At 36.2% G+C, this 24,500-nt stretch overlaps 1 protein-coding gene across 3 annotated transcripts in view; it reads left to right on the top strand.

The window, feature by feature from the left end:
• FER (FER tyrosine kinase) overlaps positions 1 to 24,500 on the top strand; it is a 147,136-nt gene that overhangs the window by 27,369 nt on the left and 95,267 nt on the right. For all 3 annotated transcript variants that reach the window (XM_027656837.1, XM_027656838.1, XM_027656839.1), the window contains exons 6-10: positions 10,180 to 10,363; positions 11,435 to 11,572; positions 12,442 to 12,561; positions 18,125 to 18,247; positions 23,150 to 23,339. In XM_027656837.1, the coding sequence (XP_027512638.1) occupies positions 10,180 to 10,363; positions 11,435 to 11,572; positions 12,442 to 12,561; positions 18,125 to 18,247; positions 23,150 to 23,339 (755 nt within the window). The remainder of the gene's footprint in view (positions 1 to 10,179; positions 10,364 to 11,434; positions 11,573 to 12,441; positions 12,562 to 18,124; positions 18,248 to 23,149; positions 23,340 to 24,500) is intronic.

Raw genomic sequence — 24,500 nt, 5'->3', positions numbered from 1 at the left:
TAGTCAGGAAAAGGGAACTGCTTTCTGAAGGATGCAGGAGCTTCATTATGGAAGACTTTGTGCTCTCGAGATCTGGAGAAAGATCAAAGCATCTGAGATTCTGGCTCAGAAGATGTTCTAGGGAACCCTCTGCTAGAGCTGCTTCTGCTTGTGCACCAAAGGAAGCAGTGGGACAGTTGTGTTGCAGAGAGTGCACCACTGAGCCTTGGCTGCCACTGCACTTTAGGCTGGAATGCACTGCCTTGTTGTGGGCACCAGTGCATGCTGTCCATATCAGAAGTGACTGATTTATCTTGTTTATTCTAGCCCTTACCCCATTTAGTCATGCGTAGCTGCTCCTTTCTGGACCAGTGATTACCATGGCAATCAAATGCAGTCTGGTTGGTTTTTCTTGGGCATGGAAACTCCAGGTGTCAGGCAGTCTGGTTGGTGTTACTCATTTGGTTGATAGTGTTTTTACTTTTTTTCCCCAGTTGTTCATTCTTATGGTTTCTTCATGTATGGTAAGGGAAAACAGTCTGAGAGGGGATAAAGTCAGCAAGCTGAACTAGTTCAGTGCCTCTTTAATGAGGCATACTTCAGTTTTGGGACTCTATGGACAAATTGATTACAGTAGCCTCTGGATTAGAAAGCTTTGTTTAAAACTCCCACAGAGTATGTATGGGGAATGCACAGAGCATGTTCCTTTACAGAATTGGGGCATTAGGCCATGTTGGAGTCATAGGGCATGCAGGGGTCATTGGAGCAAAATGTACGGTAAAAACTCATTATGTTGTTTTTCTGTAATAAAATGGACAGCCTTGTGAAATCTTTTGGGTCTGTGATATTAAGGAAAAAAATTATGTAAGCACTGTACAATGTTCAATCCAAAATAACACTCTTAGAGTGTATACAAGTCTGAGTTTACAATGCTGTGCTAATCGATGATGCTGAGTAACAAGGTAATTAGAATGTGGCATGTTGATGTTGCTGCTGCAGAAAAATACATCGAGCCAAAATTTGTGCCAAAAGGAAAAGGCATTGTTTGGCTAAAGAAGTCACAAGGCTTCTGGAATAGTTTCAGAAGTAATGTGTTAAGAATACAAAATGGAGACTGTAGGAAAACTGCTAATATCAAGTGTGATATGCCATTACAGTTTGAATCTTGTTTCATTGGGTCAGTAACTGCATCCAGTTAAGTTTGCTGTTTGCAATTATTTTTGTTTCTGCAGAATTGTGCGTCTCTATTAAGTATAGTTTAGTTCAATGTGTGTCTATAGGGCTTTCAAATGTTTTTGTCCTTGATTTTTTTGATTAAACACTACTTACTGCTATATAAATAAGGAAATGATGATTACATGAAATAATAAACAGTAATTTACTCTTTTCCTTACATCTTTTTAAAAAATTGGGAAGCATTAATTCTTAAAACTTAGCATCTATTTTTGTAGCTGATTTTGGTGTTAGATGTTTAAATGTGAAACAGTTGCTGCTATAGCAGTTAATATTGCAAGTTGGTATAGAGCCAGGGTAGATTTGGGAAGTTCATACTGAATTTTAATACAAAATAATCTTTAGGAAAAATTACAGTTTTCATGTAGATATATTTGTTACAGGTGTTTATTGTATTCTTATTTCTAGTTAATTACTGTTTGAATGTAGAAACTATGTTGCAACATTCTTATGTGGCATAATGGATCTGAAGTAAATGGTAAAATAAAAATGTATTGATTCTAGTGTATTTAATATCATAATTTCATTTTATGCTGCTACAGCAGCATACAAAATATTATACACGATTTCCCTAGGCTTGTGTTCCCTGACAACACTGTGATTTACAGGAGAGCAGAAATATTAACAGTATACCAAGCACATTATACAGCATTCCATCTGCTGGAAGAATATTTTTCGGTCCCTGCAACTCCTGTGATTTAATACTTCAGAATTGATGTGGCTTCTGTGGTACATACTGAAGTTGCACAACAGCATAAGCTACATCTATTATAAATAAGGGAGCTGTTAAAAAAGCTTTCATTAAATCAAATTATTGTCCTACTATTCTTTGTAATAGCCAAGTGGCCAGAAAATACTTATTAGGTGGCTGGTGCATTCATTCTGAGATAACTATAAAATTGTTATTATACAGCTACATTTTCAGCACTTGTAGCTGTTTCTATGATGAGGGAAACTCCTTGGGGGATATTTTTTGAGCTTAGTTTTGACTGAAACTCTTACGTTGTTAAGGCAAAACAGGTAGCACTGGCTGAACTGGTCTATCTTATTCACAGAGGTCAGCAGACTGCATGGATTTCAAATTAATGCTCTACTGTAAATGTTTCAACTCATGCTACTGATACTTGGAAGGGGTAGGGTGTTTTTTTTCTGTTTAAAATAAAGCTTCTGGAGCAGGAAACCCTGCGGAGTGCAAAGAGATCTTGGTGACTTCTCATGGAGTGTGAGACCAGCTTAGGCACATTGTTTCCACTTAATATAGACATGCAGCCGCAGGATGTGCTCGCCTCAGTTCTCACAGATCAGCATTCATAGTTCTGAGAGAATTTGCTAGAGGTGTTTAGTAGCTCAGACATCTGACAACAATTGAAAAGATTGCACATTCATTTTTGCTATTTTTATTCTATGTTTTTTTATTTATCCTAACATTAAGCTGATAACTTTGCTGAACTAATTCTTAACTTGGAAGTTTAGATCTGGTATTCTGTAAATGTGAACTCTGTAAGAACACATGAACAGTTTTTTTCCCATTAGGAAAGTATTTGTTATTTGAAGTCATTAATTTGTTAAGTAAGGGAAAATCTGCCTGGAGGGCAGTCCTGCAGAAAGGCATCTGGGGTGCTGGTGGACAACAGGCTCTACACGAGTCAGCGGGAGGTCAAACCCCATCCTGGGGTGCATCAACCACAGCACAGCCAGACGGTCAACAGAAGGGATAATCCCACTGTGTTTCGTGTTGGTGAGGCCTCACCTGGAGCACTAGAGAGCGGTTCTGGGCCCCACTATTTAAGAAGGACATGAGGGTTTTTGAATGTATCCAGAGGAGGGCAACCAAGCTGATAGAGGGGCTGGAAGGCATGTCCTATGAGGAGAGGCTGAGGCCTCTGGTTTGTCTGGCTTGGAGAAAAGGAGGCTGAAGGGTGACCTCATTGCTCTTTGCAGCTTCTTGAGAAGTGGAGAGGGCGGTTCTGATCCCTTCTCCCTGGGATCCAGTGGCAGGACACATGGGAAAGCTGGGCCAAGAGAAGTTCAGACTTGCCATTAGGAAACATTTCTTTATTGAGAGTATGGTTGAACCCTGGAACAGGCTTTCTGGAACTTGAACAAACTATAAGGAAATGCTTTATAAAAAAGTGGAGAAATTAGAGGGTTTCCTCCAAAAGCAGGAGGCAAAAATTTTTTTTCTCAAGAACTCACTATAAGTTGTGTAACATAATCTTCAGTATTGGAAATCAGTTAACATGAATATAAATAGTTTTATTGGCTTGATATACTAGGGTACTCCTTTTTCTGTCATATCTAGGTTTTAAAACTATTTATTGTAATTTAAGTGCTCAGTCCTTACTAAAATTCACTTAAGAGAAAGATCGTGCTGGGGTGCCACTAGTATTTGCTCTGCTTGCAGCCTGTGGGATCAGTTGAGTCAAGCTTTACAATTCTTTAATGTAAACATATTTTATTGTTTTAAAAAAATGTGTTGTTAAAAGAAGACCTATTTGAAAGCCATGGCTATCTCATTCATAAGTATAAAGAATGTGTTCAGTAGCATGATGTAAACAAATAATGTAATGCGGTATTCTTTTCCAGGCACAATTAAATAATGCTCTGTGAAAATACGTGTCTCCGAAGTTGAAGTAAATAAGGAAGTGACTGTATCATAAGTTTGTTATTGATAAACAAATGTGGAGACAGCAAAATACTGAGAAATTACTTCTGTTATTGAAAGTGCTGAGAAATATGTAGATGGAAAGGTAGATACTGTTCTGGGAAATTATTTGAAGAACTGCAATCATAAACATTGGAAAATGTGTAGGTCACTATATGCATTGACAGTTTTGTAGTTTAGTGCTAGTATTTACAGAAAAAAAAGATTGCGAAGCAAAAAAAGGAAAAGTTTTTTCTGTCTGAAACATTACTATATGCTGAAGATCTGTATATTTTGTCGAGGAGGATTGTCGCTTCCTTTGAAAAAAACAAAAAACAAAGAAGAAAAAATAGGCAAAAGCCCTGATTCTCCTCTTTTTCTTTTTTTTCATTTTAAAATTTTCTGAAATCAAATACTGTGGTACACTAGTAAGGTTATAATACAGAAAATTACAAGAACTCTGAAGGCAAGCTTCGTAGCTTTTCATGGAATCTTGTTGTCCTCTCTTTAATCCTAACCCATAAGTTTTCTGTCGCCGCTCATCCATCCCCGGGCAGAGTTCCATTCACTCCAGCTCCTCCCTCATGTAAAGGGCAGCTCCCTCTCCTTGTCTTCCTGTCCTGTCTTTCCCCAAGAGTCTGTAAATGTCCATTGCAAAGCTCCAGTCCTGCCTCCATAATCCCGACAATATCCTGGCCCTACAACTGTACACAGATAACTGACCCACCATGTTTATTCACCACCCTGTGGTAATGCACAGGCACTTGAGTATCACCCCAGAACACTGAGGTCCTGGAGAGGGTTTGGGGGCTTTTTCTACAGTGGTGCCTTGTAGGAACCTTCTTTCCCACCTGTACCTGCTGAAGGTGGCCCCATTCAAGCCCTGTTACATGTTCTTTGTGATCCCTTCCCATCTTACCACACAATGCCCTTTCCTTAGTAGTCTTCTCCATTGTTCCCTCAGGACTGTGGGTCACCTTCTCCCTCCCCTGTCATTCCTACCTTAAAGCCCTCCTAACAAGGGCTGTGTTACTGGCAAAATAGTTTTACCCTGCTTAGTAAAGTGAAGCAGATGGTGCTCTGCAAAGAGGGTTCCATGGTTTCAGAAACCAAAACCCTGTTGACAACACTGGTTCAGCAGCCCTATGTGGGCCTCTACTGTCAGTGCCCTCCGTGCACTCTCTCCTTTCACTGTCAGGATTGAGGAGGACACAACCTGGGCTCCCATGCTCTTCATGGCTACCTCCAGAGCTCTGTAGTCACTTTTGGTACTGTATCATTGGTGCCCACATTTATTATGTCATTGCCTCTTCTATTTTTCCCTATACTTACCCATACCTGGAAATTTGTGCGGATTTGCTTTTTGCACCTCCAGAACTACAGAATGAGTTAGTGAATTCTTGTCATATGTTCTAGTCCTCAGAGTTTCTCTGGAATTGTTAGTCATAGTTTTATTTATGTATAAAGATTTTCTTCCTTCCTGTTACTCATGTGTAGATCTTCAGCTTGTCCTTCTAATTTTTATATTGTTTGTCTGTTTCACAGTTCTAGCTTATTTAAGGTTTCTCACTGTGTTTCCTTTGGAGGGATATAGCACTCTATTGTCATGTCAGGTGTGTTTTTGGTTCCTTTTGAAAGTAAATTAAATTAATCGTCAAAAAATGGACTTGTGTAATAAAATGATATTCTTTTTTACATGGATGTTATTGGACAGCATTCATTGTGCACTGAAGCCAAAGGTCATGTTTCAATGCCAGGAGCTATAAATCTAAAAATTTAGTTCATCTGTTGTGAGCTAAGCTTTTGTAATGATCTCTGTTGAATGTTTTATGAACACTTGGTCATTGCTTCTGAATGGCTGAAGGTCTAACCAGAAAAAATTGTAAGGGGGTAAAAACTCTTCAGCATAATTATTTCTTTTAAATCCAAAATATGTATGAAAACTTTTTGTATTTGCAATATTTATTTTCTGTAGGACAGTTTCTTTGAGGCATTTGCACTGTGTATTGATGCTTATTTAAAAAAAGATAAAGTGAACATTATGAACTGAAGTTTTTTCTCAGTTCATCTTAGTTGGCTGTCCCATCCAGATTTTATTCTTCCATTCTAGGTGATTATTAGGCCACAAGTATCTAATAGAAATTGAAATACTAGAGTCTAGAATGATTTAAAAAGCATACTAACCTTTTCTTTGTAAATGTAAAACGTTCATAACTGAATTTTTTAAGCCTCCCAGTACTGTTTATGGCATGACATATTTTATACACAGTTTCTTTTAGCATAAAACAGTTTTGTCAACAGCTGATGGCAGTAGAATTATAATTAGATCTATTTATGAAATTCATTATACAGATAAAGGAAACTGGATGTTTTCCTCAGTGCTAATTGACATGTAGAACAACTGTGTACTCTGCCTCTGAGCACACATGTTGTAGCATATTACTACTTTAAAAAATAAATTACGATATGGAAATAATACTGTAACTATGTTCCTTCTATTAAATATAGGTCCAAGGCTCTGTTTTAAAGTTGAGTGAATATGATAATTTGATTTATTTTGCAATTAGTTGAGGTGTTCTGCTGAGGAATAATGTATAGCAAAGGAATTTAGACCTTGAAACAGATGGTAAAATGGGATCATTTAGCTGTTAATGGGGTTTCTGAAAGGGATACAGTATTTTTAATCTTTAGTTATGTGCTTGTGATAACTTCAGTGTAAATTTTCAGTTTAGTTTAACTGTTGAATGTGGTTTGTTGGAGTTCATGGGTCAGAAGCCTGTACTGATGGTACATGACATAATTTCACAAGTGCCGATTTTTGGTAAGCTGAAAGCAGATATGGGATGTATTTTAAACACATGCCACATACAAGTTGGAGGTTTAAGCTCTTGAACTATAACATATGGAGGTAATTTTGGATTATTTAACCTAGGGCATGCTTGAGCAGGAATGGCCAAACACAGAATAAACCCAAGAAATAATGCAGCACTTTTCCCTCCGCTGCCACCTTGCCCCTCTCTCCTGATTCCCCTGGACAACGTGTCTCCCAGTGGAACAGCATGCAAAACTTGATGCTTTGACGTCCAATTGCCTTTTCCTTTCCTCTTTCATCCAGTGACCTTTTCCCCTCCAAACCCTCTTCAGTCACCTTCCATTATTTCCCCATGTTCATTGTGCCTCTCCCTCTCCAGAAAGATCTTATAGTGTGTATGTTTTACTCTGAAGATGACCAGGGTGGCACTGTAGCCTACTGTATTTAGAAACGAGTGTGTATGATACTTCTGTATGATATTTTGAAATTAACTGAGGGGTTCTGCTCAGGAATAATGTATGTAGAGGAGGAATTTAGACCTCAAGGCAGATGCAAAAATGGGATTGTGTGCCATCCCTTCACATTGGTGTGCAGGTGTCAGATGTGCATTTGGGGATATCTGACTTCTGGGATGTTATTCTGATTGATAGATTATTTTTTTCCCTCTTCAAATGATCTAAATTTAATGTAGAAATAAATAGTGTGATTTTTAGTTTTGTTTTGAGGAAATAAAATTAATCTCCTCATGAAACATGACTTTTGATTGTTTGATGAAGACAAAACCTGTTATGTCTTTCTAAAGTTTTAAGAGAGACTTGAGAATGTTATCTCCCCAAAACAATTCTGCAGAAATTTTGAAAGTGAATTGTTTCATTCATACCAAAATGAAAAATACTTCTCTGGTGACAGCTCTGAAAATGTGTTTTGTCTCTGTTGTACAGAGTAACTTAGATAAACTGTAGTGTAAGAAAACTGTTCCTTCCACATAAAAAAATTAGGTCAACTGTCAGATTGTTTTCAATTAAATGACAGATATAATATCCTTTTAAAGTGATATTTGTTAATCCATGTTTGAAGTGGAACTGACAGCAGTGAGGTAGCAAGTGTCTCGAGAGCCATATAAGGGTACAAACAGAAATCTGCCTCAGCTTCATGATAATTTGTTACCTAGGGAGTTCTTGAGTCAGAAGTGCTGCTGTAGTTCTTAGTACCTTTTCAGGATTGTTCTTTTTTTTTTTTCTTGCATACATTTGTCCATTCACTATTGAACCACAGTAAGTTTTTCGTGCTTATGATAACTTTTACCAAGATTGCATAGGTTAGCTACATCTACATGCTAGTTGAAGAAGAATGTCTTTGTTTTTAACAGACTGCGTTTTATTTCCATGTAATGCCATATGGTTTTTCCATGGAAAGAGGCTGTGTAGCCTCTTAACTGTGTGTCTCCTCTCACATATTGCTTCTCAGACTCCTAGTGCTTCAGGAGTCCTCATTTTAGTCATTCTTTCTGGATTCCTTGTTTCTTGTGTTTTTTGTGCTTGATACCCTTCTCTAAACCTTTTGCATGTCACATATCCTTGAGATCAACAAACTGCATACTTTTAGTTGGATTTAATCTGTGGTGTAATGATACTCCTTTGCTAAATAACATTGTATGCAGCAGCAGCTGAACACTTAGTTAACATTTCCATCACTCTTTCTGTACTCGCCCCAAGATCTCATTTCTGTGTGCATTCAGTAATCTTACAACAGATTACTAAGCTTGAATAGGTTTTTTCCCCATATGCAACTCCCTAAATATTCGCACTATAATTTACCATTTTGAGTTTTAATCAGTAGCTCTCAAGGTTTCTTCTTGAGTTTTTCACATTTGGTTCCCATATTTGCTACCTTCAGACAGCATTTTCATCATCATCTTTATCTATCAGAGCTCAACTGATATTCTTGAGGCACTCCATTGAGTGTCTGTTTCATCCTCTGAAAACTATTTGTAATATTTCAGCTAAAACTTTCTCAAGTCCCTTTGAAGTTCCAAAGCTAAGAACAACCCAGTCCTCATAGTGTCTTACTGTTTCATTTATTCTCTAACCTCTTCTTTTGACGCCTCAGAACAAGGAGATTCATTGACTCTTTCATAAAGTAATGTTTCAGCCTAGAAACCTCTGAAGGTCTTCATAGTGAGCAAAGAATTAAAAAAAAGATATTTTCGTCCTATCAACTTCTTTTACATAGTGACTGTAGTTTACTTTTTCTGACAAGCTGCTGACTCCAATGTATATGAAAGAACATTTGTTACTGTTTTACAAGTTTTTCACTCAACTTCTTTTTAGTGTGCCTTCAATGTGTGTCTGTATTTTGATTTATTGGAGTTCATAGTCCTTTGTGTATTCCTCAGACAGCTCTTGAAGGTCTGCTTTCAAACCTCTGTTTGGTCACTTAGCTTCCATTTTCTTTTTTTCTAAACTGCTTTGTGATAAGAAGTAGATGTGTTTTTTATTACATAAATTGTTTTAAGTTTATAAGAAATGTAGTGGTCTTAATGAGATTGGTTTAGTTAGTATATATTTATCTGTGCAGCTGGTTGTGACTCTGTACTTGATATTTTCAGATACAGGATTAATTTAAAATTATTTTAGTTCCTGAAAAAGTAATGAGTTACTTCATAAATAATATCAAGAAGACAGCAAGAATGTCAGTAAAAACTTATGTGTCCCTTCTGGTTACAGGTGGGATAGAGTTACTTTTGTTCACAGTAGCTAACATGGGGCTGTGTTTTGCATTTGTGCTGGAAACAGTGCTGATATTATATCCCACGTAGCTTCGCAGTTACTGTGGCAAAGAATGGAGTAGGTGACCTCTTGAAGTATCTGCAGTTCAACACTAAACTGGTCTTGTCAGCATGAACTTGATAACTGCTGATCTCTAATAGTGTAGAGCTGAGATTAGAGCCAATTTCCTGGTCAGGATATCGCTGTGATAAGGAAATGTTAAGTTGTTGGAGAAAAGCTGCTCATTGCATCATTTCTTTGTTAGATCATATGTAGGAATAAGAATGTTTGCTCACAATAAACAATAGATTTTTAATGAATCATGAATCTGACATAGTAGGAGATCTCTTTCGTTATTAAAAATATTTATTTGCTCTGAGGCAAATAAAAGAACAGCTTGGAGATAGTCATGTGTATGAGAGTCTTTCTTTATTCTTCATAGTTTTATTATTTTTATATTTGTATAGATAGTGGTTTTCATATACTATTATATAAAGAATTCTCACATTTTTGTTCAAGGAAAGTAACTTTTTTTCTAACTTAATTTAATAATTAGGAAATTTAGACATTTGATCTTACTAATTATCTAAAAACGGTCAGATTTTGCCTTCTTAAGAGAAGTACCTTAAAAAAATTACCGTAGAAAAAGCTGCAAACGTGTCATAAATTTACTAGATGGATGTCATCTAAAGGTCTGTATACTTTTAAATCACCACATGTATTCTTGTTTTGTTTTCTCTTAGGAAAGGAGACTGAGAAAGCCAAAGATCGGTGTGAAAAAGCCACTATGAAGCTTCATATGTTGCATAATCAGTATGTGTTGGCACTGAAAGGAGCACAATTACATCAGCACCAGTATTATGATACTACACTTCCTCTGTTACTTGATTCACTACAGAAGATGCAAGAAGAAATGATTAAAGCCCTGTAAGATGTATTCTTATATATTTTTAACTTGTACAATTCTATATGTGTAGTATTCTAATTAATTTGTAGGATTACTTGAAAATAAGAAGCTGTGGTTGTAGTTTACCCTGGAGTAAAAACATGTGAAAAATATTTTTGTCACTACATTGACATTTACGTGTATAAAAGAGTTGCTGATTTCAGGTGTAGAGCTTGATGTGGCCTTCTGTGTGAAACATACTTGCTTAATAATCCTAATTTTGCAGGTGAATTAGTTTGTTAAACTTGAAAAAGTATAGATTAATATTGCTAATTATTTTTTCCCTTTTTTTTTTGTTGTCATTGTAATTGATAAAGATTCTCTTTCTCTTCAATATGGCACCACTTTAGCTGATATTTGATTATCTTTTTATCACACTCCATGAACTATTTTCTGGAACATTTTCACATGTGATGTTCACAGGCAAGGTGAGATTTAATGCCTTCCCTTGTCTGTTTTCTCCTCAAAAAAAAGTATTGAAAAAATCCTATCACAGAATTTTTTTAGCAGAGAAAACGTAGCTTGAGATCTTGTTCAGGAAAAATGTATTGATACTTTTTTCTCTACATGTTCCTCTGGGCTAGCCAAAATTCATCAGTGTTTCTTGAGAGCTCACTGTGCTCCAGATTCTGGCAAGCTATCAAATTTGTCAGAGATAAAAGTGAAGTAGGGAATAATTATGAAGGTACATTATGAAGGAAAGCTAATCATTACTGTAGGTTATATTATAACAAGCATGGTAAGTCCTCTGTGAAGAAGGCTGTCATCAGTGAGCTCTATATGTTCCTTTTCCTTGTAATTTCTACAGTTTCTGGTTTAGCTATGCACTGAAATCAGTACAAGAAGCATGGTCTTAGAGCCAACCTAAGCCTGTAAAGAAAAGACCTCAGTTGATGTGTTATTTCTTTGAATAATATATTGTCTTATTTTTCCCTTTTGAGCCAGTTGCAACAAGAATTTGTAGAAACAGCAGATTGAAAGTTTGAAGCATCTTCAATGCCATCTATGCCTTCAGTGCCGTGTTATACACTAGAATTTTTTTTCTTCTCCAGAAAAGGGATCTTGGATGAGTATAGCGAGATCACCAGTCTTGTGACAGAAGAGATCGTGAATGTCCATAGAGAGATCCAGACCTCGGTTGAACAGATAGACCCTAACTCTGAGTATAACGACTTCATAGATACTCACAGGTATAATTTTCATATCATGTTTCTTCCTGAGAAAACCCTGCATTAAACTTCAACTCTGCTTAAGTGATCGGAGTTGAATTTGCTTCTGTTTGGTTCCTTTTACATTGTTACTTGTAAAACTTTATCCTAATTTGAAAATTGTTCTATTCGCGCATATGGAAAGGTGGCTGAACCGTTTATATTCCTGGTTCTAGAAAAACAAATTTCCAGTTACATGAGAAGATCCCTAACTTTGGTACTGACAGCAGACTATAAATGACAGTCTAGACTCCACATGAGCTAATTTACTCATAATTGTTTATTTGGATGCATTTTGCATTCTGGGCTAAACTTGTTCTAGTATAAAGTCAGCTCTAGGTATCTCTGTGTACTCTGCAGTTGTTGCAGGTTGAGCCTGAGACCACAGAGCATGCAGATAATGCAAGGAGGTTTTTACTTTAAAACCAAAGTGTATTTCCCATTTATTGGACTATTACTCTGTATAAGTATATGCAGAAATATTCCTAAGACTTCTTGCATAATCTTTTTTTGTTGTTACGTGGGAATTGATGATTGTCATGTGTGGGTTTATGACAGAAGCAACTAAGAGTGGACCTGTTGACATTAGTAGCCCTTGAGAACCTCAATTGTGTTGTGATCTGGATTCAAATAATTTTGTTACATTTTATTATCTCATAAGATTTTAGGACAATTTCCTAACATTCAAGGAAAAAGGATATGTGTCCAGTTGCTAGCTATCCTTTTATTTTGTATGCAATTTTAACTATATTCTAGTTAGTAAAATATTTCAAAACTCAGCAATTTGCTTTATGATCTACTCAAAGACCCATGCTAATTTTGACAAGATAACAATTATTTTACTGAATTAGGTCATCAGAAGTTGCTGAACAAGAAATAGAGTTTGATACGTCATTACTAGAAGAAAATGAAAACCTTCAAGCTAATGAGATCATGTGGAATAATTTAACAGCAGAAAGTTTACAAGTCATGTAAGTCTTTCTTTACAAATCTTTATCCTCTGGAAATGCCGTTATGTGTTATATGTAGGCTCAGATCAATGCACAGCTGACCGTTTTTAAGGTCCAATTTCTAAAAACAGTATATTCAGGCTATGGACTCTTTCCCATGCCAGTTTTATTGTTCCTTTGCACAAAATACTTCTTCCCAGTTCCCCCTAAAAGCATTTTTAATGTATGTTCCTCTCCTTGCCAGATAATATATACAATGCCCCAAATCTAGCATGAGTCCTCCTTGGGAACGTACTGGTTCATTTTCCCGAAAGCTTTTCCACATTCACTACTCTGGGAAAAATACTGAAATATTTTGATGAAACCATTGAGTAGAGTGATGTAGTCAGTGATTGAAATTGCCATGTAGAAAATTTTCATTAATATATTTATTTCATTTGTTTTGTAAGTTTTGCTTTTGTTTTCCAAAGGAGATTCTTATTCATTTGTATAACCTTTAAAATACATTAGCATAGTAATGCAGATATAACCATTGTATTGCATTTCACAGAGCTTTTAGCTATTTGGGGTGATGAACTACCTCTCTATATGTTTTGTTAATATATTGCGTAGTTAAATATTTTCTTTACTTCTACCAACTTCACCTTTTAATCATTTGTTATGGGGAAAAAATCTCCTGCTGAGATGATTATGTTCTTATATTACCAGCCTCAACTTTTGACATAAAATGGTCCTATGTGGTCACTTGTGAGATTGCAACTATCAATCATGCACTAAAAATGGGAAGTTCTGAATTTCATTAGTTGATGATTTATTGTTACCTCTACTGTGTTTCAGTCCACGTTTAACTTGTTTGAAGTATTTTGTCCCTTTAGAAAGTGTAACTGATGCAAATAAGATAACAGTGATATATTGTGGGGTTTTTTATTTTTTCTTAATTTGATTACCTAATCAAACTATAATCCCTATTTCTTTGAGGTTTTTCTGAAATCCAGAATCAGATTGGATCTTAATAACAGTGAGGCATTTCAAATGTGAACATATTACTCTAATCACTGTGTTTTCTCAACATAACAGAAACTCTGTATTTTATTAATTCCTTTTCAAGGTTGTTAAACATTCTCTCTTTTTTCTGTGTAGTCTGATTATTTTTTTAATTTATTCCTTTGATAAGTATTGAAATAACTTTTTTAATATGGAGCATCTGCCTCCTTAGTCACGAAGCAGCTTCATCTTTCTTATGAAAGGATCTCTTGATAATTAAACCCCGCCCAGTCCCTTTAAATAGGTTTCTCTTTTTAATATATTCTGCATCATTACTAAATTGACATTATTCCTGCTTAAACTATGTAAATGTTGTACATCTCGATGTACTTCTGCACAGTGACAGGAAAAATATATGTACTCAATCTCCCTTTTCAATAAAATATTAAATTTTTTAAAAGATTCTGTCTTCCATAGCTCAAAAAGAGAAATAACACCTTGTTTGACTTGCCTTTTGCATCCCATTGTTTAGAAATAAGACATCAGCATATCTAAATAAAAGAGATAAAATGTTGCTTTTCTAATAAATGGTTCTGATGAAATGCATATTAGTGTTTATAAATGTATGTCTGTACATACATTTGCCTACATATATATATATGTTCATTTTCAATATAATTTCCAGTGTGTTCTGTTGCAAATCTTATATTTATCCACATGAAATTGTCCTGTGAATTTGAGAATTAAATAGCTCTTTTGAGTGTTCCTGTCTTTAAGGCATTCACTTTCTGGTATAGGTTTAGGACTCTGAGTTTAACTGTATTAGGTCAGACCAAAGATTTACCTAACCAAACTTCTTCTTCCTTATGTTAGGCAACAGGGAAAAGTCTTGAGAGGAGAACAGAAACAGAATGACCGTGCAATTCAATTTCCTCAGCATCTCATAATTTTCATCTCAGGAATATTTTGAGAAGCAGTATTTATCTTTAATGGCCACAGAGATAGTTTCTAATAGCCTTAGAGGTATTTTTCCTTTGTGAACTGTCCCAGTCAGTTTCAGTATATACAAGTACCTGTTGTCCATACAATTTCTGGTCCAGGTATTCCAGCTATTAAGTTCGTATTTTATGAACCTGCTACTTCTTAGTTTCATTTTATGGCTCTTAAGTGCTTTTTTCGGGAGAGAATAGGAACAGTCCATTCCTCTCTGTCTGTGATATTGTACATTTTTGTCCAACTTCTATGCTGTGCCCTCTTTTTCACAGCCATCCTTAGCTTTATTCTGTCCTTTCACAAAACTTACTCATACTTTATCAAGTTTGTCATCTTGATTTGCATATTTTCAAGGTTACTATATTGATTTTGAGATAAATGACCAGAATTGTGGAGGGAATCCAGATACACAGTTTAGAGGGAGGCATTCTGAAGTTCTCTGTATTCTTACTCTGTTTTGTTTTTAACAGATCCTAGAGAATCATTCTGTTTGATATTCTGACCCTAGCAGTGTATCAATAATCCTTTTATATTCTTCACATTCAGACCCTTCCTCCTACCTCAAATAACATTATAAGATCAGCATTCTTTTTTTGCTTTTTAACTGTCCTTTTATTTGAATTATCATGAACATATTAAGCAGTGCAGATTGTTTATGAAGCTCCACTGGCTCCTGGCACTGTAAAACCTGTTTATTCTTATCCTCTTTGTCCTTTTTCTTTTAAATGCAGGTGGGAACCCTTCCTGAAGTGCTTAGTTCTCAATAGCTGTCTTTACTTGTTAGCTGTGTTTTAAATATATGTTTTCATAGTCTTGCCTTAAAGCCACTGCAGCCAAAGTTTTGCATCAACTAACTGTGTATGACTAGAAGTTTGCAAGTAAGAGAAATGTATAGTTGATGACTTTTAAAAATCGACTCGGTACGTGATGAAGCAATAGAAATTTGACTGTTCTTCTTTCATATTGAGATCATGGCCTTGGATCTTCAAAATACTACCTCACTATGTTTCTGCAGATGAGAACTACCTTCAGTATCTACCAAATATAATAAGTGCACATAGTGGATTTATTTCACAAACATATAAAAGATTCAAAGATATATATTGATTTGTAATCAGTAATATTTGGTTGCATCTCTTGGTTTATTGGGTGTGTAATGGAAAAATGACAGCTTTGCATACTGCTTAGAGGTTTTAATACAACATATTTTAAGGAAACATGATGAGAAAACTAGCTTTTACATTTTTAGGTAAGGTTACTTTTATGAATAAAATTTTGACAGAAGGAGGTAGTTGAAAGACCAGCTAACCTTTCTAAGGAATGGGAGAATTATAGTGTCTCCTGATAAATATTCATGGCTGTCACTGAATAATATTGAGAAATACCGCAAAGTGTAACAGAATAAAAGTTTACACTTTGAAGATGCATGCATTAAAAACTGAGAGGAGGCAACCAGAATGAAGTAAATGTCAATCAGTAAGCATATTAATATCCAAATTAGTTGAAAAATCTTTTGAAATACAAGTTCTGTAAGCTCAAACATTTATTTTTATAGATATTTGAGGCAGAATGGTGCTAATAACTAGAGAAATATGAAAGGAGGGTTTCCCGGTAGAGGGATTGTATGGTTGTTAAAACTCAAAAGGTTTATAGTGATTAACTGGTTAGTAATAGAAACCCTTTTGTAAACTGATTGTATCCAGAAGGCAAATACAAGGCCACAAGAAAATTCCTTTGGCAAACCACAAACAAAATGATACAAGACAGATGCAGTGTTGTCCGTTCTAGCCAGTTTGAATGAAAGTTATTGTTTAAACTAAACAATAGATGTTGAATACAAGGAGGCAATTTAGTTTAGTGTTTATATGGTTGCTTTGTTTTGTTTTCTGTAAGATAAATACAAATGTCCTAAAATATCTCAGAAGTTTCAGTAAAAATTACATCAACTTTCTGTTTCAATCTGATACTCCAATATAAAATCTGATATTTTTGAAATTGTGAAAATTTAAGATGTTGTTTCTGAATGTATGTACTCATACCTTCCAGTGATGAACAGTCTTATTAATTTGGTTTTAATTTCTTGACTATTGGTGCTTGATCATGAGATATAACATCTGCTTCCCATAAATCAATTTTTAGGCCAAGGCAATGTTGATTATATTTTGATTCGAAAGCTGATTAAAAAGCAGTTACAGAATTGGTAATTACTTTTTTTAGCAAGGTATCAAAATCAAAAAGTTAGTTGGTATTAAGGTGGAGACCCAATGTAAGAAGACAGTAATTTCGGAGAAGTTCAGCATACGAATTTTGGTAGCTTGAAACCAATAATGTCTCTGAAAAGGGGAGCTTTGAGGATGTTACTTTGAGGGATATGCTTTAAGTATTTATCTTATCTCAAAATAAACACATATAGAAGCTTGGTCATTTGGGAAATAAACTTTTTCTGTTCACTCTATGGCTTTTTTTAGTTATTTAAGTCTTCCAAGATAAGATATGGGACTGTCTGAGTACAGACCATATGCAATCAAGATTGTATAAAATATATAGTGAGGAGAGAACTAATTCAATGTTTAGAATCAAATAGTTGAGTTTGGTGTATATGAACATGAGGGAGATGTGCCTCCTAGATATTTAGAGTTGACCTCCTGTTCTACTCCCCAACCTGGAGTGGTTTTGGACCGTAGATACGTGCAGTGGAATTACTATATGTATTTTGCTTTTGTTCCACTCTTTACTTCATTAATTCTATTGAAGTTGGGCTTGAAAATACAGGAGAAGCAGAGTAAGATAGTTAAAGAGGGATAGATGAATGCTGAGAAGGAAACAAGGTGTACATATTTATTTGTTTTTAAAAAATTGTTCTGACAACAATTTCTTGAAGTCAACATATAAATATTGATATGCATTTTAGAAGTCATCATTATGTTAACTATTTACCTGCATTGTTCTGAATGCAAATGTTTCTCTACATTCATTGAATTTTTTTGTTATTGAAATATTACCAGCATGATTACTAAGTGTCGGTGATGGTTTTAAAATGTAATAATCCCTTCTCTGTTAGGATGGAGTGTTCATGTACAGTTTTGTCTTTCCTTTGAATTAACCATTACCAGAGATTGTAACCTCAAAAGGATAATTGTGGAGAAAAATATAATCACTCTTAAACCAGGAAGTGTTAATTTGTATTATTTTTTATTTCTAGAGGTAAATACAGCTCAAGTACTGATTCTGTGTATTTATTTAACATGTACTTCAGAAGTTGGAAGGCTTTCGTCTTTCATAAAGCATCTTGTAAATTAGCAATATATTAGGAAGGCATTAATTCACAGAACCCATCATCACACATTCTGGAAAAAAGATTTCTTGGTAGGAGAATTTGCAGGCAGCAGATCATTATGTAACCTTGTACGTATACAGAGGAACTGTAATAATATGTATTAACAATATAAAGGTATATCTATGAAAAAACCTCAAAACTGTCAAGCACCGAGTAAGATAATCTAAAAAATAATGCTCCTTTACATCTTCAGGAAAAAAAAAATACAATGTTCCCAAATGTATACAGTTTGTGGATTCACAGCATGGGTTTTTGACTTCTATCTTGCAGGTTAAAAACAGTAATAGAAGAACTGATGCAAACACAGCAAACCCTTTTGAGCAAAGAGGAACTTGTCTTGGAACTAGAGAAAAAAATAGAGGAGTCCTCTAAAACTTGTGAAAAGAAGTCTGAGTAAGTTGAAATGAACTTTGAAATATAATAATTTGAGGGGAAAAATGGCTATAATGACATTCTAAGACTTAAATAAGAAATAACCACCACTAGTCTTGTTCTGTTTTTGTGAATAGCAATTACTGTGAGAAACAATAGTAAGTTAATTTCTCATCTCTAAAGTAACCCTTACCTACTCCAGACCCTAAATCATTGAAGAATTGAGCAGCTCCATGAGTTAATATATAATTGTCATGGTTTTGGGATGGCTCAAGAGCTGGACCTTTGGTTACTATTGTAACTTCTACTTGACAGAGGAAGTTGACTACGTTCACATTGCCTCTGTGTTTGACAAAATTCCTTGTGTAGTTGTAATTTTGTGAGAGACGTTCAGAATCATGTGCAAGACACTTTCTTATGCAGTAATGTGTTTGGGACTTTTCAGGTTAAGTTCATTCTTCATTGCATTTTCTTTTTACAAAACTGTAAATGTAAAGAATGTAGTATGATACCCTGTAGTACTGCATAACAAATAGCAAACATGAGGGATTAGTGAATGTTTTATGGCACCACAAATAAAACATTATTATAAAGAACCATTCTTGGGCAACATCTTTAGCTTTTTTTCTTATCTCTGATTAGAAAAAGTATTCACATCCTCATTTAAACTGAACTTAATACAACAGATAAAGAAATTTTGTCTGTAATGATATTTTTCTGATTCTTGTTGCAATCAGTCATAACCTTACTAACTTGCTTATGAATATTAGCTTACAGTACCAGTAGTGAATTGGAGTGCAAGTCCTTTGGGTAACCCTTCATTCACTGGAGGTCTTAAGCTGTGCCAGGGAAGGTTTAGGTTGGATATCAGGAAGAAATTTTTTACAGAGAGAGTAATCAGGCATTGGAATGGGCTGCCCAGGGAAGTGGTGGATTCTCTGTCCCTGGAGGTTTTTAAGATGAGACTGAATGTGGCACTTAGTGCCATGGTCTAGTAACCACAGCGGTAGTGGATCAAGGGTTGGACTTGATGATCTCGGAGGTCCCTTCTAACCCGCTTGCTTCTATGATTCTATGATTCTATGCAGTCTTGAAGCTTTTTGTGGAAGGAATCTTGTCACACAATACATTGTATAGTATTTAATTAATATCTAAAATTTTATGTATATGATATGAGGGTTTTAATTAGATACTTTAGTGTTCTTTCTTCGGTGAAGTTCACATGTAATCACAGTGTATTTTCCAGTTTTTGGTTCTTGACCTACCTTCTTTGCTGCACATTACTTAAAGGGTAAACTGTATTTGAACTCATCAAGTTTGCTGGGGTATTTGGCTTTTTCCCCTCAGTATTGTTTTGTTATCAGTTATCACTCTCTGAAAATAGTTCAGACCATCCCTGTATTTCTTGCTGTGGGCAGGCTTCTCTGACTGATCCTTTAGCAGATGTTTGCAGTGTTGAGGAGATGATTTTGGTTCAAATTGCACCAGTAACTCTATGTCTTATTAAAAGGCATGAAATCTTTCCTTAGATGCCTAGTTGTAAGGTCACAGTTTCCCTGAAATCATCCTTGTTGTGACTTGTCATTGATCATGTCTTCCTCCGGAAGAACCCATTTTCACCTTTTAAGTGCAGTACAGAGCTATCGGGATGTTTTTACATGAATTTACTGTCCCCAGAAGATCTCATCCAACTGTTGCATTGGGTTTCATTATGACTGTTGTCATACTATATGGCACTGTCTTGGTACTGTTATCCTGGCACTAATATCCCTTCAACACAGAGAATGTTTTAATTATATTTTATTTATATATGTATATGTCTAGAATATCATCTGCCCTCCAGACAAGATGGCATGTTGAAAATTTGGTTTTTTATTCAGTTTATCTTTTTAACACTTCAGATGTGTCGCCCTGACTTGCAGGGCTTCTTCACACAAGATCTCACTCTGTGAGGTTGCTAGTAGCTTTTTGCTAGCAACAAGGACTATAAAGTTTGCGCTCATGCAAGCCATGGACAAATAGTTTTATAGATTCCAATTCCTCATGCATATCTGGAGTATGGAGCATTCAGAGCTGGATTTGGGAAAACTAATTAGATTGTAATTCATCTTGCCACCATTCAGGAAAGAGACTAGTTTGTGACTTTTCTCTTGTTACCCCTGCATCATGATACGTTGAAACCATTTTGTGTTTGAGGATGTCAGTTTACACAATGTGTGTTCACCAAGGCCTTGCTGATGATGGAAGACAATTATTTTCACAGGGTGATGTCCTTTTTCTCTCATAATGAGGCCCAGATGAAAGAACATTATCTTGAGGATAATGTCAAGATAATTGTTCATTTTCTTGTGTGATGCTCTTAAATGTATGTGGTCTCATGCCAAGTCTCAGTTTCAGATCCTGTAATCATGTCTTCATACATCACACTTATCCTTTTTGCATGAATGATCGTTCTGCTGATAGTGTGGAGTTTGGTTCATTAGTGACTTAGTATAATGCTCATCTATAGGAATATTATTTTTGTCTTTTCCTACCAATGAGAATTTTATGACAGGTTGTTCCCTTATCACTTGGAAACCTATTTGAATAGGCATTTGGCTCAGCACCACTCGTGGTCTAGTGGTTAGGATGCAGCACTCTCACCGCTGCGACCTGGGTTCGATTCCCGGTCAGGGAAACTCCCCCGGGCAGATGGAGCTCGTCAGCCCTGTGAGGCCATCCATCTAAGAGAAGGTCACTCTAAACAAACCTACGTCCTGAGGACCTCACTGCCACTGTCCAAGCTCGCTCGGCCCCGGCAGATGAACCTTAGGATTAAAGGGTGGGCTCAGCTGAGCGCACACTGGGTCTCACCTAAAAAATCCACTGCACAGGCTCGAAGGGTAAAGACCTTTCCCAAATCTTCGTTCGCGAAGACTGACCATACAAATACTTTGGGAAAGAAAAATTTCAATATGAATGACTTTTACCTTTCTTTTTTTCTTCAAGGGTAGGCTTGCAAGAGGGTCTTGCCTTCCAGGGGTTATCCTGAAGATACAGAGTGAAAGGAAACTGTGATTTTTCTTCATATTGTCCTCATTCTACATAGTTCTGGTCCCTTTACGTCGTCAGTCTGTTCTTGTAGACTGTGAGAACTCTGCATCTGTTACAGACCACATGTCACTGGGTTCCAGTTGAATGCTTTTAAGGGTGTCTGTATTATACCATGGATGATTCTGTCTTTTAGGCAGTTTCTGTCAATCTTTGTTTTTGACAGTTCTTTGGGATAATAGAGTCACCTAGGTAGCTGCAGATGTTCTAAGTGCTTGTCCTTCGGTAATGATTTAATATGTTTCTCTCGAGGATTCAGGGCTATGAGGGGTATTCAGAGGAGATCCGTAAAAACAAGGAGAAGACAAAAAGCTGTCTTCTTATAGAGATCAAATTATTTAGCTTCATTAGAAGATGGTTATAATGCAGTCCAGAAACACTTACAAAGTAGAAAAAACAACAGATATCTCTAACTTGATACCAGATGAATTTATACTGGATGTGAGGTGAGTTTAGTAGTGCAAATTATCATTACAACAACTATCTAGACTGCAGTGAATTTCTCATTGCTGGAAATCATTATCTAAAATTTTATTCTCTAAAGGACAGAGAACCCTAGTGTTTGTAAATTCAATCAAAAGTGAATGAAAACAGTAGTTTCATGTATATTTATTACAGTGTGATTTTTGTGATAATGAAAAGAGAATGGGTGTTTGCTTGCATTGTGTCGTAGCTTTGAAAGTTTTCTAGAATTGCTCTGTGTTTATACCTTCGAATAAAAAATTATGTTGAAGAATTGCCATGCTTCTTTCCCCCAGCTTTTATGAAACAAAATATGTGTCTGTCATAGGTTTACTTCTTCTGAAAAAAAACATGGGGGAATTTTTTTCTTTCCCCTGCATTGCTGTAAAAGAAAGATGTTGAAGGAGGGAGGAGGGAGGTGTTTGCCTAGGGTGATTGATCCACAGAAAAGAACTAACCAGCAGATCCGCATTCCAAGCTGATGGCCCTCTGAAGACTGTGGGGAGGGGTGATGAGGTTTTTTTTTTTCTCTCCTTGGAAACTGGAGGCACTTCACTTTTGCCTTAACTCAGGCAAAGGTGTGTGTTGGAGGGGTCCGAGGTTCTCTTTGTTTTTTGGCGTGGTCATCTGGCTGTTTTCTGGCCCTGGCTTGCCTCCGTTTTCCTGCGCCCTGTTCTACCTCCAGCCCGGATCTTCTCGAATTTCATTGGAGAGGCTTAACCTATCTGCAGAGGAACCTTTTTTTGGAGGAGGTGGTCCTTTCCCTCTTCCACTCCCGTGTTTGGCAGCGGCTTGTGCCCATTGACAAAGGGGGGGAAATCCCGACCGCAGCCAACCGTGGACAACATGGGTTTCATGGGAAGAGCCCCCTTTTTCCTCCCTTTCCCCTTCCCTTTCTTGGTGTGGGGGGGAAATCTTAATTTTTGGCTTCTCCCGCGCACTGGGGCCCCCATGCAGTGACCGGCAGAGCCCAACAGCACCCCCTGCTGACTACGACAGAGCAACAGCAGGCTGTGCTCCTCTAGTGATCCAACAGCCCCCCTGCTGATTGTGGTTAGAATTGCACCAAATGGCAGAAAGTAGCGAACTGTTTCCTTTTTGAAGGGGATTTTTGGGTACAGGATTATTGTTTGGTTGTTGTTTTGTTCTTTTGTTTTCTGTTAATACACCTATATCCTTTAATAAAGGGCTGTTATTTTTTCTTTCTCCATACTTCCTCAATTGGAGCCTTGTAATTTCGGATTTAGAATTGTTTAGAGGGGGGAGTTTGGTCTTTCTCATAACTCCTCCTTAGCAAAACACTTCAATCTCATTAAACTCAGATGGTATCTTAAATCATGTATATTTTTAAATTGTTATTTTTCTTTACAGCATTGTACTCTTGCTGAGCCAAAAGCAAGCACTTGAAGAACTTAAACAAACAGTTCAGCAATTAAGGTGCTCTGAGGCAAAATTTGCAGCCCAGAAAGAACTACTGGAACAAAAGGTTCAAGAGAATGATGGGAAAGAGCCGCCACCTGTAGTGAATTATGAAGAAGATGCAAGATCAGTGACTTCTATGGTAAGTTTTACATCTGTTTTACTGAACTGTGTAGCTTTGCCGTCCTGGGATCAGATTATCCAGATACTCACTGGGGTGACTAAAGTGAATGAACTTCACTTTGCATTTGTGGAAACTTGTTTGGACAAACAGTTCAGTTGTGTGGGTTTTCTTATTTTTTTAAGTTGCAATAACTTGTAACAATCTATGTCTGTGGTCTTGGATTGGTCTTCTGTATACTTGATGCTTAGATTCTCACTAGGCTATTTTATTATCAAAAGTGTTAACCCTTAAATAGATTTAGTAAATGTGACTGAGCAGCTATTGGTAGTTTCCTTGGGTGTGTTGAAGAAATATATTCACAGTTGTAGATATAAAATGAACAGTAAAAGCTCACTGCAGAATCACTGCACACGTTATGTAATAGAGAAATTAATTTTATGTACTGTAGTTACTCTTTGCCTGGACAGAAATGAACACTGGTTTCTTTGCAACTTATTTTCAAATGTTTACATGCTCCCAATAATCAGAAGGAACTTTTTGTGCTCTGAGGAGACCCCATATAATTTAAAGAAATACCTTACTTTGCTTATATTTTATGTGAATTTTTTTTCTCAATTGTATGCACCAATGGGCAGAATTAGTAAGCTGCATAAAAACCCAAACATATACTACCTGTTTACTGAAGGGACAAACAATAGTGTTTGCCTTTGTAGATTAGGTTTGACATGTATGAGATACTTGTGACTTCTCTGAGGTTTAGCCTGACATTCCTTTTGGTGCACAGGGCAATGGGTCTGTGAAATGATAATGAAATGGTTGTTTTTGAGAGGGATGTTTTTTTCCTCTGTCAATTTGATTCACATTCTACAGTTATCCTTAATTGTCAGCATTCTCTTGCTTCCACTGCTGTTGAATATTTACAAGGTGCTATGGGATGGTTGTTGTTTACGCTGGTACAAAACATTATATTTCAAAGCTTGTATGCTTGTCATGACATAGAAGGAGTTGACAAAATGAAAAAAGATGATGAAGGAGAAAAGAAGAATCAGAATAATGGTTACAAAAGATTAGGAGACTTGGAATCTTTTTTGGGTAGGCTATTTTGTTAATAATATTTAATATATTATCCTGTAGTAGTGCTAGTGAATATTATCTGTATAGGTTAGTTGAGGTGATGAG

The sequence above is a fragment of the Corapipo altera genome, unplaced genomic scaffold (assembly GCF_003945725.1).
Source record: "Corapipo altera isolate COAL_440 unplaced genomic scaffold, ASM394572v1 61281, whole genome shotgun sequence".
Taxonomy (NCBI): Eukaryota; Metazoa; Chordata; class Aves; order Passeriformes; family Pipridae; genus Corapipo; species Corapipo altera.
This window is presented reverse-complemented; position numbering and strand designations above follow the sequence as displayed.